The sequence below is a fragment of the Phaseolus vulgaris genome, chromosome 9 (assembly GCF_051622355.1).
Source record: "Phaseolus vulgaris cultivar YP4 chromosome 9, ASM5162235v1, whole genome shotgun sequence".
Classification (NCBI taxonomy): domain Eukaryota; kingdom Viridiplantae; phylum Streptophyta; class Magnoliopsida; order Fabales; family Fabaceae; genus Phaseolus; species Phaseolus vulgaris.
In genome coordinates this window covers 21,446,613-21,465,048 of record NC_143506.1, presented here as the reverse complement: position 1 = coordinate 21,465,048, position 18,436 = coordinate 21,446,613, and the positions used below count along the sequence as shown (strand labels likewise).

Genomic DNA, 18,436 nt, shown 5'->3' with positions numbered 1-18,436 from the left:
GATTAAGTGACCTAGGGTTCATAATCACTACAATATGGTTTAGAAATACCACGTTAGTGGTTCTGAATAGTAATAAGAATAATGATATCTGAATAATCAAAATTTGTTTTTTTTAATGGAATGATATGAGTTTTAAACGTGATTATTAATCAATATAATCACAGATTAAGTTTAATCAAATATAAAAGGAGTAGAATATATTAACTAATTATTTATTTTCAAACTCATAATGTTATGTGACAACATCATGGGTTGGATCACGTTTATATATAGTAAATTTTTTTATCATTTTAACTTATTTTTAAATAATTATTCTAGATGTATAATCAATGGTCAACTATAATTATTATTGTCATCATTATTTTTCTCATCTCTCGTGTTAACCTTGTGAAAATATATTGTAGTACTATTATAATGAATAAACATGGTGATGAAACTAGTACGTAATAATAACATTATTTTTAAAATTTAAAATTTATATTAATTTTAAAAAATAAGTTGAACACATTTTATTAAATCTATTTTTAGTTGAACAAGATTTATTTAAATTTTGTATCATCGTGTTAAAGATAACATTAGATATGGGAGATGGTAACGCTATGAGTTTGTTAGTAACTGATATGGGTTGATATTAATTATTTTAATTTTTTATTGTTATGTAATATTGTTTTTTATTGAATTTCACTAAATATTTGTATTTATTATTTCATCAATATCATATATTTATAAGTATAAATTTAAATTTTGTTTTATTATTTACTTTAATAATATGTATCCTTATAGTAAATAGTAATTTTAAGTTTTTTTAGTTATTATACTTTGTAGTGAATTTTTTTTAGGAAAGTGATAGTTTGAAAATTACGAGAGTTGTATATAATTTTTGATGTGATAGGTTTAAAAATAAATATATATTATAAAAGATAAATTTATAATTAAATTATATAAAAAATATTAAAATAATAATATTGAGAGTTGTAACGTGGTTTTATAAAAAATTGAAGTTGTGAATATATTTTTATTTTTTTTCTACAGTGTTGCTTTCAAATTCTGTATTTTTGTAAACATTTAGTGCGCACATTTCATTACCAAAAGTGTTTAGTTGGGGAAAATTTGCGATTTCCAGCTTTATGCATTTATATCATTAAGGGCACTTAAATAGCCACTATGATGGGTGTGATTTTGGTCCTCTCTTGTTTAAAATATTTGGTAGCTGGGATTACACAGAATTTAATTCCCCATCCACAAACATAAACAAATTCCAGAAAGTGGAAGAAAAGATGTGAACTGGGTGAGACAAATCGAATTTGTCTTTCTTAAACAAATGATTTCCAGCTATTCAAACAAGTCCTTCAGATTCATCACCTCATTAAACTACTTACCCACCAAAACCATCCTCATTAGGGACATAAATGAGTATACTAAGATTAAACGAATAAAAAGTAATTAGAAGCTCTCAATGAAGAAGAAAAAGAAAGAGAAAAATCCATATTTTGTGGAAACTGGGTTCTCTGTCTTATTCATTTTCATATGATAGAAGTGAAATAATGCAACCAAAGCAAACCACTCTCTCTTGGAGATCCCATATCGACTAGAGATTAAGACATTTCTTTGTGTATAAGTGGGTGCAAACCTTAACTTTATGAGTCGGTTTTATGGGGTTTGGTTAAGCTTAAAGTCCACTTCGTAATATGGTATTAGAGTCATTTTCAAGTCTATCCTAACGAGTGTTTATGTTGGACCTATCGTACCACCCGCTATCGGATCACCCAAAATATATAGTGTCACGTAATACTGTCCTCTGTTACAAGCTTCCACAACATATGCCGTATTTTGTGTCTCCACCAGAACCCCAAATCTTCACTCTTTCTCTTTCTACTTCACAAAAATACCTAAAATATGGCACTATAAATTAACATCTACTAATTAACAAATTATTAACATACCACATACCCTTCTTTTTAATAGGATCCCACGTGGACGGAAATTGGCTCCACGCCTTTCATGCATCATCATTTTTCCCTGCACTCCTGTCCTTTACTCATGCTTCATAACTAAGTAATGTTAATCACCAACATCATGAATTAAAAAAAAAAACACTACAATACACTGTTTTAGTTGTTTAATTACTGTTACAGGTAAATTAAAAAATTTTGAGATATTGTAAGTAAGGAAGACTGTGTTTTCATCTTAACTTTTACTAGTTTTTTTTATTAAATTCTAAATACCTTCATTTGTTAATTATAAATTAAAAATACTTTTTAAAATTTAAATGTCTTGTGAAAAAAAACATTTCAATTTAACATTTAACTTAAATAATATATACAAGAGATTACTATTATATTAAAATCATCTCAATTTAAACAGTTGGATAAAAGTTACGGAGCACATGTACTGCTAATAAAGGTAACTTTAACACAAAACAGTTAAATTTTTTAACCACAAAGCAAACAGATATTAAACAAGGCATGGAAAGGTAACCAAACCTATACACTAAATTCAAGTTTACTTGGTGCAATAAAAATGAATTCTACTTGTACTTACAAAATATGGAGAGGAAATGAGACTCTATTAAGTGTCTCTTTTTTTTCTTCATCTACTTTATTTGACTTTTCTTGTAAACATTATAAAATGTGTTATTAACAGAAGTAAACATTGTACAACGTGTTATTAATTCTTGAAAATGGTGGAAATATCTCAAAAACTCTCTGATACTTAAGTTAGTTTTGATTCTTACATGTTTATTAATTATTTTATTATTGAATTAAATGCATTGTTATTTATACTAACCTCTAATAGACTTAATTTGTTCATTACCTTGACTTTCTTTCAAAATAAATATACTAATTAATTTTTATAATTTTAACCTTAATTAATAGTTAATAATTTTTTTTGTTATATTTACATGTGACGCTTTTAAGAAACGAAATGATATTAATTAAGCATTATTTGATAAGCCATCCTAAAGGTTATTTGTCCATTGGAACTTTCGGCCTATGAGTTCACTATGTAATAAAAAAAACTTTGTTTAGTTCTTATCGTGAATATACAATAGGAAAGCAATGATACAAAGGTCTCTAATCTGGTTAAAGACAATGCATAGTTGTTAAAATTTCTACTTCCATAAATAGTTTGAGAAAAAAAGTAGAACTGCGTATGTGAAAGTAGTTAGAATCCACAAAGAAAATCCATGTTTACACATTACTGTTACCTCTCTTCCCTTCTCTTTGATCTCTCATTGAATGTATAAAGTTAGTTGAAAACAAACAGTAAACATGAATCCTTAAAATTAAAATTATAACAGAATTGGAAGGAACAGGTTTGGAGAAAGAGCAATGGAGGTGGCAAAGTGGTTTTGTCTTGGCTTAAGCATTGTCTTTATCGAAATCCACAAGAAAATGGAAACAAGGATAGGTATTTGGTTATTGGTGAGAGAGGGGTATGTGGTTGGGGAATAAGGTGGTTTGGTTCACACTCTGGCTATCTTATTTTTCTTGTCCCCTCCTCTTGTTCTTAATTACATAAACCAATAAACAACTAATCTCTATTATTTTGTGTCTATTAGTCAAATCCAATATTGGGTGACCCTAACTCTGGAATGTGGACGGCGTATACTTATAATAACAACACATAGAGCATTGGCACAACAATGAAGACAATAAATTATAAACAAAAAGTGAAAGAAAGTGTCATAAGCCATTACAGTTACCAAGAGTGAGGATCCTCTGCCACATACATCTTTTATCTTTCTTCATTTTCCTCCTTCTTAACCCTCAAATTCATTATTACTACTCTAATACTTTCTAATTACTTCTCTAAATCCACATTTTAAAGGATTTTAAATAAATACATTCTGTAAGACTTTATATAAATATTTTTTAGGCTTGGCTTTAATCCTCTCACCTTCTCCAACAAAAAATACATCATCATATATTAATAGTTGAAATGTTTTTCCTTGTTATATTAGTTTTATTTTATTAAAATAAATTATCAATATAAATATTATTAGTCAGCATTAATATCCCGATGCATTACAATTTTGGCAGCCACTATGTGGTATTCCTCCCAATCTTTCACGTAAAATGGCTAAAATACCTTATGTAGTTTTAAATAGACGTGAAGAGACTCAAAATGTATTTTGGATTTGATATTTTGAAATACATTTTTGGATTTGAGTTTTTAAAATACTTTTTAGATTTTTAATTTTTTTTGACAAATTATTTCTCCAACTTCATATTTTTCATGTACATTGTGAATAGTCGATTGAATGATTTTAATTTTTTTAAATAAAATATAATTTCACATTTTTAAATAATTCAAGTTGCATTCCTGCATTCTCATATATTCATTATATTCGTAACACTTTGATTTTTCTTTAATTACAAATATTTGAGAGAAACACAGTTTCATCATTTAAATGTGAGATGATTAATGAAAAAATTTATTGTATTCGACATTCTTAAGTTCAAAGATGTTTTTTGAAGTTTTGTACTCCATTTTTGCATGTTGTTGATTTTTTTTTTTAAGGTTTTGTTACTTTCTATTGTACACCACAAAATTACCTTAACCACCAAGGTTCACCATCAGTCACCACAAACAACCATCACAAATAACCATCACTACTTGAAAATAAAGAATAAGGCACCACACTTTTCATCATACTTGTAAAGATATTGTTGGAATTAAAACAAAGATGGACATGTTAGAGGGAAGGTATAGAAGTAAGAGGAGAATTTGTCAATTTCATTTCTTGCACTATATTTATAGATTTTATTTTTTAGAATTTCTTTTCTATAATGTATTTTTTTATTTGGAATTGGACTTTGATTTTTTAAATCTATTCCAAATTTTCATTTTCATGACACAAAAATCTATTTTGGATTTCCTTGTTTAGAATTTATTTTTTAATTTTAGATTTTTATTTCCCTAATAAGGGGCAAATTTGGAATTTCAAAAGTTAATTGAGTGCAGCTCTAAAATAAGTGGGTGCAAAAAGCAAATGTCTTAAGAGATGGGCAGAATCTTTGAGCCTAGTGATTTTTTTTTCGTTGGGCTGTGTTACCTGGCTATAAAATTTGGGGTTTTACGTAAAGAATATATTTTGGTGCGAATTAGCTATGATGGAAAGATTTGAGACAGGTGTCAGAAGAAGAGCTAGATACTGAGCTTGCGAAGGTAAGCAAGTGCACATCAAGCAAGGGAGCAGGAGGGAGGTTGATAGAGATGCGCAGCAGCATATAAGAGCGTTTCAATCCCCACTTCCCAAAATGGCTTCCACACTCTGCTCCTCTTCCACTTGTACACCAACACCATCGTCCCTTTTCTCCTCCTTCACGCTACGACGTCGTTTGCCCCTCGTCGGAGCCTTTTGCATGCTCAGTTTGGGACTCTCTAATCTCTACACCCCCTCGTATTCCTCTGCCCTCAAAACGGGGTGCGTTCTGTCTCTCTTGCGGTATTCGCTGTTCCGTCTTCGTAACATCGTCCACTTTCTCTTCCTTTCTCTCTCCATTGAGTTCAATTCAATTGCCTTCACGTGCGTTGGTGGTTGTGCAGGTAAGAAGTTGGCTGAAAGCATTGCCACAGAGAAGCTTGCAGCTTTTGTGAACATTGTACCGGGTGAGAATTTCCCACTTGAGATCTGTTATAATCACTCACAACACACTGCAACTTTGTGTATCTAATGGTTTAAAATTAGTAATATCTGGGAGGGGTTTGGTACTTCTAGATATTAATTGTAGTAACAGAGTACTTTTTCTAATTATGTTATTTTTTGTGATTTTGTCCCTGGATTTGAATTGATTTGATAAATACTTGATTCTGGACAACGAGAACGAACAACAAATGTGCTTGCCATTGCATAACAGTTAACTACTAATAATGTATTGGGCTGTGTACTGTCTTGAGTTAGATTTTTGTTTTAAATGAAATAGCAAGCTCCGGAATAAAAAAAAATTGCTTGTATTATGGGTTACTTTGTTTGCATATACCAATCAATGTAGACGTCCCTCTTTTTTTTATGTTCACTTGATCACTTAAATTGAACGTGATTCTATTAATCGAAAATAGTTTCTCTGATTGAAAATATTTTGAATATTTTTAGTTACCTTCACGCGTGGCCAGAACTTCTTTTTGCATTCTTTGTAATGCCACATGTAGGTAACCAAGACTTGAATGAATTCCACCACTTGACAAGTTTTCTTCACTTTTAGTTTATATACTTGTTTCACTTATGGTGTGTGTGACCATGTCCACCAGTGGCATTGTTCTGGTAGGGTGGAAAAGGCCAGTTTTGATATGGTCTTGACTAGAGCTGCTTAAGGTCTCTTGATCACAAGAAATTGGCATAACAGTTAGAAATAAACAAGCGCTCTTCTAATTGTGAAAATAAAACTAAAGAGGGATACCCAAAAAGCTGGTGGGCAATTGCAAGAGCAGTAGTTGTTTTTCTTCTTCAGTCCATCTTTCATACTGCTCTTTTCACCATGTTTCTCTTTAAATAGTTTAAAAGTCAGACTCCATCTGTTTATACTTGCTGCATGTGTGATTTTCCTCTAAGTACATCAGATACACTCAAAATATTATAAGATATTTTAAGAAGTGATAGAAGTCACATTCTATTATGCACTATCTTATGTATCCATATTCTATTGCTTTCATTTATGTTACAAACAACTTAAGTTTCCTATTGGTAGGCTTAGCATCAGGTTTCTCATAACTGGGTCTGGTTTTAAGTTCTAATACACCAAATGAAGATAGTAACTGTTATCAATCTATCATTAACATACCTCATTTTTCTATATTATGATATGCAACTTCCTAGTAGTTATCTGTACGTTTCATTCCCTGATATGATACTGTGTTGGTATGTTATTGCCTTGATATATGCTGTTTTAAAACTTTTTCTTTTTTCTTTTTAATAGTGTGTGAAAATAAGACGGCCTCAGTCATGCAGAGCTCTCAGCAATGGGTCGAGAAATAGTAACATAAGTTCTCTTTCAATTATTTCTATATTTTATTTTGTACAAATCTAATTTTGAATGTTGTAACCCAGCCGACCAAGGAAAGTGAAAGATGTTGCCCACCAAGAAGAAGTTGTTCGAGTGCTAACAAATACCCTTGAAACTGGAAGTGTAATTATCCTTTTCAAATACCTACTTTTCCCTTTCCTCCTCCTCCTCTTCCTCATTGAATCAAGCTAATCTTGTATTGCAGTGCCCCCACATGCTCTTCTATGGTCCTCCCGGCACTGGAAAAACAACTACTGCTCTTGCAATTGCCCACCAGCTTTTTGGGTATCCCTCTTTAGTTTTATTTTCACAATTAGAAGAGCGCTTGTTTATTTCTAACTGTTATGCCAATTTCTTGTGATCAAGAGACCTTAAGCAGCTCTATCTAACAACTACCAGCTTTGGTTGCTCTGTAGATCAAAATAAACAGAGCTGCTAAATAATATCTAATCAAGAATCCAAGATTGACTACTTGTAATGGAAACCAAAGTGATATGAACTATCTGTTAAAACTTTCTCTTAATATATGCTTTACACTCTTAAGAGTATTTCAATAAACCTTTGTTAGTCAGTTTCACCATGAAATCATTTACTGAGTAAAAAGGAAATCAAATCTAATTTAAGGAATACCTTAAGTTCAAATATTTTCACAAAATTTATATAACTACCTTTGGATTCTTGACATGTTGAGCCATAGAGATCCAAAGACTATGCAAATTGTGCATCACTTTAATAGCAACTTACGGTAATAATTTTACCAGGAATATTTTTTTATCAACTGTTAGTAATGAAAGACCTAATGTTACGCAGTAGAGGATCATTTTGAGGGTTGAATTTATCAAAATGTCAATTTTGTTTGTTTTATGAGTTGGGATTCATTGGTAGTAAAAAATGCTTCCGTTTTCTTCCTTAAGCTAATCTGTTGTGCTGATGGACACAATGGCACATGTAATTTAATTTCTAACAACTATATATTACAGGCCTGAGCTATATAAGTCCAGGGTGCTGGAGCTGAATGCAAGTGATGATAGAGGGATTAATGTTGTTCGTACAAAGATAAAAGATTTTGCTGCTGTGGCTGTTGGTACTAACAAGCGTAGGAAGTATGGGAAATCTAATTCTCTTAAAATCCTTTCCCCCTCCTTTCTCTGCTTGTAAGATTTGAATAACTTCCTCCCTGTTATGGTGTTTTGATATTGCAGGGGTCATCCTTGTCCACCATTTAAGATTATTGTTCTAGATGAGGCTGATTCAATGACAGAAGATGCTCAGGCATGTTTGTTATGTTTTTCATTTCTAACGTTGCTGTCTCAAAGTGTTCTGGTTTCACACCACCTTCAATTGCTGTACAGAATGCCCTGAGGCGTACGATGGAAACTTACTCTAAAGTTACAAGGTTCTTTTTTATATGCAACTATGTGAGCAGGTATCTTGTCTTCCATGCTAATATGTACTGTTTAATTTGGTATTCTCATATCTTTAAGGAGCTAATGAGTATTATAGTCACCATGATGAAAGTAATTAATCCAAATAGTGCCATGGAGTGGTTGGCTCCAAAAACGCTATAGCGAGTTATAGGACAATTGCTATTTTGAAGCTTTATGATACGCATAACATAAGTTTTATACCACACATATATATGCTGAAAAATAAGATAAGAACTCCTAAATTGAATAAATTTCTTAATTAATGACAAAGAAATGAGTTTGAGAGATGAACACATTAATAACAACCAACATCAAGGAATCAAACAAGTCTAAGCCTAAGGTTTAAAGCACCTAAATAAATAATTTTAACTACAAAATTATAATAGATATGTCCATAAGATACCATGACCATGATTTCCATCAATTTTGACATGTAATGCTAATGAAGTTTTAATTATTCTTTTGGTCCCTATTGTTGCAACACTTCCCCTTTTAGCCCTTATAACCTAAAACATCTAATTTTGGTCCCTGTATTTGCATCTATTTACCCTTTCGTCCTCCTTGCCAAGTGTTGGCTAACATTGTTTGAAATGAATGAGATGTGGTTCATTTAATCAACATTAATCTGAAATGTCGTTGTATGACTTTAGAGAACAATGACCCAAAGGGTAAAAACATGGCAATTATAGGAACCAGAAGAGAATGTTTTAAACTATAGCAACTAAAATGGAAAGTTGTTGCAATTGTAGGTACCAAATGGTAATTAAACCTTATGGAATCATAATATATTTGAATTATAGAAAACTTGTATAAGTATTTCTGGTAATATATTTGACCAACCAAATAAAACTTATCGTTTGTGTGAATCATAATTCTCAAGATTCATATTGATCAGGAATCATGATTCCCATGTATGAAAAGTTGCTTTGGTATCAAACGCCATGTTAATATGATATATTGATACAGTCCTTTTCCTTTTGTTCTTGTTAATGGTTTCCAAGGATAGAACACATTGACTTCATACATTATATGGTTGTCATTTTTTTCCATAGGATTATAGAACCACTTGCTTCAAGATGTGCAAAATTCAGGTTCAAGCCATTGTCAGAAGAAATCATGAGCAGCCGGATTTTGTACATATGCAAAGAAGAGGAACTCTGTCTTGATGCTGAGGTGAGAACCTTATGGGCTGTTTAGTTCAGTGGAGGGGAAGGGAAGGAAGAGGAGGGATTTTGATTAGATACTCTGTTTAGTTAAGAGGAAGGGAGGGGAGGGATATCAATAAAGAGGATAAGCAACTTGTTTCTTGTTTGGTTCACAAGGGGAGGGGAGACTTTTTAAAAATTAATTTACCTTCATTTCCTTGTTATTTTGGGTTCCCAAGTGTAAATAGGATTATTTTTGTCAATACATTTAAAATGTTTTAAATGACTTATCTTCCCCTTCAAATCTCCCCAATATTGGAGGGGAGCAAAAATTGAATGAGGGATTTGGCTCCCCTCCATTCCCAATCCACCCCCTCTTAGAATTTGAATCAAACAAAAAAGTTTTATTAAAATCCCTCTTCAACTCCCCTCTCCTCTATTTCTCTCCAACCAAGCATGTTAGTTCTCACACAATGTAGTATCATTCTTAATGTTCAGTCTTTTATCTATAGAGGTTTTGTTACATCATAATGGATTATTTTTCATGCCTTTGCTTCCATAGGCTCTTTCAACCCTTAGTTCTGTTTCTCAAGGAGATCTTCGCCGGGCAATCACATACTTGCAGGTGAGCGGCATTTCCTGATCAACACACTCAATTTTCAAACAATTAAGTTATATGATTTCTATTTTCTTATAGTTTTCATGTGTAATTTAACTGAACCTCTTCACATCAAATAATGTAATCTTTGAATGTGATGCTTTTAACATATTCTGCTTGACTCCACCAGACTAATGAGTAACATTCCAAGTGTGTTAATTCTGTGCTGTTTCTTAGGGAATAATTGTTACAAGAAAAACTGTTATTTTTCTTAAAAATATTGCTTTACAGTTGCATGTTGTCTGATTTTTAGGACATGTTTTCCATTTTTATTTATATCTAGTACTGAATCAACGATTAACATCAATGGAAAGTTGATGCGGTGATGAGGTCAAAAGTTCCCTGCTGATAAGATAGGAGAGCCTGCGCTATAAATAATATTTGTTTGATTGTAGGAACGTATGCTTTCATCTTCATGCTTTTCTAGTAATGGCATAAGAATAAAATTCAATGGAAAGATGCAGTGGAGAGTATATTAACACCAGGTTGATAAGAGAGGAGATCCTCTAGTTAAGATTTTCTATTGAAACTTGGTAGAGCATAGATGTGTTATGGTTTGGGTATTTAGTTGCAACCTGTCCTATCCTTTAAAAAATATTTTTCTGGCTTTCCTTCCTGTTGGTTTCCATGTAGACGTTGCTTTCACTTCATGCATAACTAATTTATTAGCATAAACTATAAAATGGAATTATCTTGTGTGCTATTATTTAATACACATAACATAATGCTATCACCAGGAAATGTAAATTGACTTTTTAAATTCAATCAAGGCAGTCCTACTGAAAATAGAGGAATTGTGTGCCTATTTATTTTTTTCAACTAACTTGGTATTTAAAATTGCAGTCTGCAGCTCGCTTATTTGGATCTTCAATTTCTTCAGAGAATCTGATTTCTGTGTCTGGGGTAGGTTGTTGCAGTACCTTCCTGCGACTTCTGTTTCTATTTTCAAAGACAACAATTTAATACATTAAAGTTGTTTATGACATTATTTTGTACGTTGTTTGTATGTATTCACATTGGGCTGAGGATTGATTGACATAATTATTGGCTGAAAGACAAGGATTTGGAATTACAATTTTGGCTTTACGTTAATCATGTGATTTTCACTCTTGCTTTTTAAGTATCTAGATAAGGGGTTTTTAACTTCTCCTAATAGTGTGGTTTCTTGTTATATAAGTTCACAATTTGCGGTCTATTCTATATGCTATTTTTGTGAAGCATTGGAGGTCAAAATTGCATATATTCTTTGAAGTGACCTCCTATTTGGGGTCTTCTCTTCAAGCTGTGTGCCACTTTTTTGCATCATTAACTAGTTTTCAATTCAATTTGTTGTTTTTTGCATAATTTCTGGTAACTATGTACTAGATGGCCTCTTCTTTTTCTCCCATTCCTGTTTATCTGGGCTTTCTAAAATCCCAATCAATATATCAGGTTGTTCCAGAAAAAGTTGTGCAGGCAGTTCTTCAAGCTTGCAGAAGTGGTAATTTTGATCTCGCAAACAAGGAAGTCAACAATTTCATTGCAGAGGGATATCCAGCTTCTCAAATGCTTACTCAGGTCTTTATTTGGTTGTTTCTGTTTCATTGGGCCAGTTTCAATTAAGACTTCTACTATTTTACTTATTTGAGTTTTGCTTTTCTTTTTTTTCCAGTTATTTGAAGCCATTGTTGAAGACAATGATATATCAGATGAACAGAAAGCAAGAATATCCAAGAAGTTGGGTGAAGCTGATAAGGTTACTTACGACTTTTAGGGAATTAATTATACACAATACTCCCCCTTTCCCATTTACTGTTCCTGGACATGATTTTACCACATTTTCTTTTTTTTTGGCATTTTTAACTTTTAAGAACTTCTAAATTTCACTGAAACGCAATTTGCCTATTTTGGGTTCAATTCTCACTAGTTGCTTATGGAATTGCAGTGTCTAGTTGATGGTGCTGATGAATACTTGCAACTTCTCGATGTGGTCAGCAATACAATGCAGGCTTTTAGCAACATGCCAGAAGGATTTGCTTACGAGTGTTAGATATTAGATAGTCAGCATATCGGAAGGATAAATTATTCTGCTGTAAACACGTTGACTTCTGTATCAGAAAATGAGATTTGGTAGTGTCAGTTGTTAACTTGCTTTATGTGGAATTGGATTGTGAAGATCCATGAGTGGATAATTAGACACTAGTTCTTGAGTACAAAATTGACGCCGCTGCAGATAAAGCGAATACATAACTGATCAATTTTCTGTTTTTGCACTTAAATATTTAAAACAGTTAAAGCACACTCTTTACTTCTCAACTCCTCCTCATCCCATAACGAATTAAATGCAATTGTTGAATTCAATATCAGCGGCAACTCAATTCGTTTGACATGTTACTCATTTGATTTTGTCAGTATAAATCTTGTGTAAAAGAGTATTATGCATTCGTCACTATTAATCTAGTTAATCACATCGGCATGTAGCTAAGCTTTTTGTCTGCAATACTGTGTATATACCAGTTGGAACGCCTCCTCGTCTTGTTCCAAAATATGCATCCACATATTTACTCAATATATTTTCATGCATGGAATTTTTGTATTTAGTTCGTTTTGCTTTCCAACTGGATATAATACCATCGATCAACTTCGGATTCAGCAACCTAATTAAAAGAAAAGCAAAGACCAAAATGAGTAGCTCTAACTGAAGTAGTTAATATAAAAAAAAACCACGGCTAATATCATTGCGTGGTAAGAAAATCTCTCCTCAATTCCAGTAACACTTCAACTATTGGTGTGCTTCTTTGGTTGTATGAACTTTAAATGGATATATGCAATTTCTCATGCTAGTTAGTACTAAGATCATTCGGTACTAACCAAAAAATTAGATAATACACTCTTAATCATTGTACATATGTTAATATCGGTCCAACGGTAAAATGATTCATTAAAGTCATATAAATAGCCATAACAACCAAAACAAAGGTACGTCGGTATTACCGTATTTATTGCATCAGCATACCGAATACTTACTTGAAAGTCGGATAACCTTTTACATGTACACTCTCAAGTGAGAATCGAAACCCGAACATTAGGAGAGGAGTTTGAAAGAAGGAGATCACAACTATTACATTAACTTGTACAAGATGTTCTCTCGGTCCCTTACACAAAGAACAATACCTTTTCCATTTTCTCACCCGGCTCTTGCACAGAACCCCATTTTCCATTTTCTCACCCGGCTCTTGCACAGAACCCCATTAGAAGAAACACAATAACTAAGCTTGATTCCTTAAGGAAACAAACCATATGGCTACAACAATAACTCTATACCAAAGGGATTTAAATTCATGTGTTACTACGATAAAGTCAAGACCTCTAAGAAACAACCTTTTAAGCAGTAAACACACTCTAACTGGTTTATAATGGATTATTTGAAATCAACCCTTTTTCAGCCCATGACGTTTTAGGAATAATAACTAACAAGTTCAAAGTTGTTCACCACAATACAATTACAAAAACTTCAAATTTGGAAACAGAACAAAATTCAGTGAGTGCTTTGACAAAGTCAACTCAGGACAATTAATATAAATAAGACAAATGTAATACAAATTCATACCACAAGTAACTCACGCACTCCAACACATCCGGGCATGCTTCCGCAAATAACGAAGTAAAATCATGCATCATAATACAATCCAGTTTAAATTTTTTGCCACATTCCACCTTCACAATGTAAAGATCAAATGTTGCAGCCATGGCCAGAAAGTATTAAATATCAGATAAACTAAACATATATGAATCAGGATAGGATGAAGCTGAGTGCATATAGCACAATCACAATACATGCAACCAAAATTTATAAAGCATATCATTTGAAACTTGGAACTCATCCAATCACGAAGAAAAACCATGGAGCAATTCATGACAGCACAGGGAGTGTATAAACTAAAGTCAAGTCCTCTTAACAGTTACTTGTATCTTTCCACCCGTCACAATTCAAACACGAACACAGAATCCAATCATGAACAGCACGCAAAAAAAAAAAAACATATATAGGAGAAAACAAGGAGAAGAACAATGCCAACTTAAATCAATGCTGTACATTCGGAACTAGGAGCATAAAATGCTATCAGGCTAGTAGAGGAGACAAACCAAAGAGGAAGAACAATAATGAAAAACTTTGACTAGATAATAAGTTGACTGAATAAAAATGATAGAAAATTTATGAAGCTACTAATTAATTGAAGGGTCAGCACGCTGATTATTATTATGTTCTGGAAGCTGTAATTGGTAAAAAGAACATGGTTAGTATTTTTTTGAAGAAGGTTGGTGTTGAATGGGAATGTCATTATGAGTCATTGAGCCTCTTCTAGTATACTACTACTCATAACCTACAATTATGGCCATTGTTGGCCTACCACCTGACTTTGTCTTACTCTCTACTGGCGCCAAAAACAACTTCCTTTCCCCTTTCAAATGCCAGTGACGTTTTCATCTAAAATGATTACACATGCCCCAACTTGTCCCAATGAAAATGCACCCTACATACTGCTCTTCTATCTACCAATTTGAACCTTGTTTTATGCAATTTTTTACTATTTTTTATCTGATATCTTTTTCCAATCTCTTCAATAGAGATCATTTCTTGATTCATCATATTGTCTGAGGAACAACCCCTTTTATTACATTTAATCTCATTGCTTATGCTGACATGACCAATTGACTATAATTCATTGGGGCTGTTTGAACGTTCAATTGTTGTACTGAGTCTAGAGCTCATAAAAAGACAAGAACAGTAACTAAAAAATGGAGAAATTTATGGGTTGAAACAGGAAAGGTCAGTGGTTGATATTTTCAAATCCTGGCAAGAAATGCAGCAATAAAGATAGGGCCATGATGTGAATTCTCAAAAGACGTTTCAATTTTAAATTGTGAGTCCAGAAAGTCCAGTACACAAAGCTGAGTCACATGGTGTGTCTCACTTTTCTCCAATGGAGTTACTCAAGACAACAACAAAGTCAGATACTCGTATCAAAATGGACACGTAAGTCCCACCTCGTGTGGGCCAAACCCAGAGTCCCCACTAATCCATGCCTTTGATTTCGCAAGCACAGAACGTAGTCACTGTTCATCACCCATATAAATACACCATAGTGCCATAAGAAACACACTCGCAGTTCACAAACCATTGCTTTAGTTTTGTAATTTGTTTAGAATAGTAACGATATCAATAAAATCTAATACAATGGGTGCAAGTGTAGAATATGATGATCATGATTCCTTTAACAAACCAGGAGCAGTTCCTTTCAAATGGGAGGTAAAGCCGGGGCTTCCCATTGAGCAGCAAAAGCACCACCATCAGAAGCTGGATTCGCCGTCACCGAAGCTGAGGCCGCCGCCGCCGGCGGGCTCCTACCTGCTGTCTTCGGCGGAGCCACGGACACCGTCCTTCCGTTCCACTCCGAGGGGCCGGTCCGACCGGTGGCGGTTCGAGCGGCCCCTCATGACTCGAGCCGAGAGCGTATCGTCGGGTTGTTTCTTTTCGCCGTTTTTAAGGCGGCTGCAGAGGAGGAAGATGGTACCGAAGCGAGTGGTTGAAGAGGACTATACGTCGGAGCTAGAGACGCTTAGTCGGTGGTCCTTGTCGTCGACGAAGTCGCTGTCGCCGTTCCGAGCTTCCACAGCGTCGTCTTCTGTGGCGTCGTCGCCCCGGCCCGTTAGCGATGCTGAATGGGCCGGATTTGGGCTTTTCTGAAAGAGTAGCTGGGTCGTTTTTTAACTTTAACTTTTTTTGGAGTGGGCCTGCGTGTATGCGGAACGGAATTGAAGAGAGTTTTTTTTTTCTCAGAGTGAACGATATATAGGCGACGTTCTGTAAATATAAATATAAATATAAATTATAAATAAATATTAAAAAGATCATTACGAATGACCAGTGGATCTCTGTCAACATCTTTTTTTTTATAATAAAATATTATTATTAGTATTGCATGGGTTTTAATTATTTTATATTATTTTCAGTATAAAGTAATGAAGTTATATATATAATAAATTTATATTATTACAATTTATCCTTATATTTTAAGGGTTTATGATATAGTATTAACAACAAATAGCTTTCATTCCTATGTGTAACGCATTATATTATTTTTATTCAATTTAGATCTTTTCATCATTGACATTTCAATAAAAAAATTCAAATATATTCTAATATAATTTATAAATAAAAATATTCAATAAATTGGTAAAAAAAAATCATGTTATCTGTCTACATTAAAAATTAGTTTAATTTTAACCCTGGAACCCTCCTTGGACCTTTCCACTCTTTTATGCCAAAAATTGGGATCCCATTCCAATTTTATCTACGATATAATCTCAATTTAAAATTTGTCCACAATGCACTATGCTAAGTAAAAAATAAAAATGCATTTTATTTTTAAACTATAATTATGTGTTACTGAAATGTATTTAATTAAAGAATGATTTTTGATTCTTATGATAAAATGTATAACACAGTACAAAATAAATGTCATCTATTGATGGATAAAAACAAAAAATTGTTGTTGTTGTGTTACTTATGAACTATTTAAATTGTGAACTTTCAAGCAATGTTAATCTAGAATTAAACTAAAAGAGTCTAATGTTTAAATTAAGTGGTGTTTTGGTAAAATAATAATGTGAGTGACGAAGTATATCCTCATGAGATGAAAATAAATAAGATATAAAATATGATGTTAAATATGTTATCCTATCTGAATTTGAATCTCCCCAAATTGTGGAGATGTTGTGGCACAATTCAATGTGCCTATATTTGTGCATATGTTAATACAATTTATAACAAATTTAATGCTAATCTGTTTTGTAGTGTTCCACAACATTTTTAATAGATGGATTCAGCACTGGGACAATGATACTACTTTCTTTTAATACATAACATACAAAAACATTATCTCAATTAACACGCACCATTTATTTACATAAACAACACCAACTTGTTGAAAAATCGATGTCTCAATCTGGTTTTTTAGAAAGATTTCTCTTTTTTTTCTTCAGAAAATCAGTTAATAAAAATTAATTTATAATTTAAAAAATATATATTACTTTGATTTTATATTTTGGTGTTGTTAGATTATTTTTTAAAATAAAAAATAAATATAATAGGATTTAAATTATTTTTTCAAATTGAATAAGTTATTAATTTTGAATTCTTGTTATAAAAATCTAATGACTATTGTACTATTGTCATTTTAAATTAAATTATTTATAAAATACTCATTTTAAAATTGTACTGTTGTCAGATTTTTTATATCATCATATATATTAAAAATTAAATAACCATTTCAACTTTTAGTAAAAACTTATACTTTTTTCAAAGTCTTAAAATTAATTAAAATTAGTTATATTATAAACTAATAACTGGCAATAATTGTTTAAAAAATTATAGTATTTATATTAATAGTTTATTTATGAATTAAAATATTTATATTTTTAATTACAATACAATACCATTTTTAAAATATACATTTTTTTTTTCCATTTTTTCCCATCATCTTCAAAAAATTAAAAAATATATTTTAATTATTCAAAAATATTATAAATTAGTCTTCTCACATATTTTTAAACCATTTCAATAATTTTTTTGAAATTGTTTTAGTTTTGCTATACAAAAGTTAGTAAAAATTAAGTAATTAACCTTAGAATTCAGTAACCAATTGTTGAAAGAATTAAATAACATGTTGAGAAATCAGTTCTTTCAACCTATTTTTAATAGTGATTTGCATTATTTAGAGAAAAAAAAAAGAATAATGTGTTATTGATGTAACTTTTTAATTTTTTTTATGTTATCATTAAAATAAAAGTTGAACAACGACTCCTTTATCCATTTATCTGTTCATCATTAAGAAGTCAACTTGTGAGAATGAATTATCAGAGATGGTAATAGCTTATTCTAACTTCAGAAAACACTCACAAGTCCAATCAAACACGTGTTCTTGTGTCTGTCTATGACTTCAGAACACCTCCATCTCCATGCTGTGTTCATATATTTTAAGAACTGAATGAATCATGCAACACAGAATCACAAGAACATCTAACTATATATTATGTTGTGGTGCATAACGTTAAACTTCAATATGTCACATTCTGCAAGTTGCATATATGGACATTTAACTAGAAACATGCATTTTGCAGGCCACACACAAATTTTCTTGTAAGAGTTTTGAAGCC

At 32.0% G+C, this 18,436-nt stretch overlaps 2 protein-coding genes across 4 annotated transcripts; both read left to right on the top strand.

Annotated features, from left to right (window-relative positions):
* The first annotated feature begins 5,095 nt into the window (after window positions 1–5,095).
* Window positions 5,096–12,489, top strand: LOC137820636 (replication factor C subunit 2). 3 transcript variants are annotated; one of them, XM_068624810.2, is made up of 14 exons: window positions 5,096–5,452; window positions 5,554–5,616; window positions 6,921–6,978; window positions 7,052–7,130; window positions 7,213–7,292; window positions 7,988–8,110; window positions 8,210–8,279; window positions 8,360–8,433; window positions 9,487–9,607; window positions 10,142–10,204; window positions 11,081–11,140; window positions 11,669–11,794; window positions 11,889–11,972; window positions 12,162–12,489. In XM_068624810.2, exons 3-14 carry the CDS (start codon window positions 6,947–6,949, stop codon window positions 12,264–12,266), a joined length of 1,017 nt encoding a protein of 338 aa, XP_068480911.1. In that variant the 5' UTR covers window positions 5,096–5,452; window positions 5,554–5,616; window positions 6,921–6,946; the 3' UTR covers window positions 12,267–12,489. The 3 variants fall into 3 exon arrangements, with proteins under 3 accessions (XP_068480911.1, XP_068480912.1, XP_090151389.1); XM_068624811.2 differs by having other exon boundaries at window positions 5,218–5,431; XM_090295263.1 differs by lacking the exons at window positions 6,921–6,978; window positions 7,052–7,130; window positions 7,213–7,292 and having other exon boundaries at window positions 5,296–5,431.
* Window positions 12,490–15,361: 2,872 nt separating this feature from the next.
* On the top strand, window positions 15,362–16,139 carry LOC137822883 (hydroxyproline-rich glycoprotein family protein). The gene has a single exon (XM_068627900.2). It carries the CDS (start codon window positions 15,456–15,458, stop codon window positions 15,963–15,965), a length of 510 nt encoding a protein of 169 aa, XP_068484001.1. The 5' UTR covers window positions 15,362–15,455; the 3' UTR covers window positions 15,966–16,139.
* The last annotated feature ends 2,297 nt before the right edge of the window (window positions 16,140–18,436 follow it).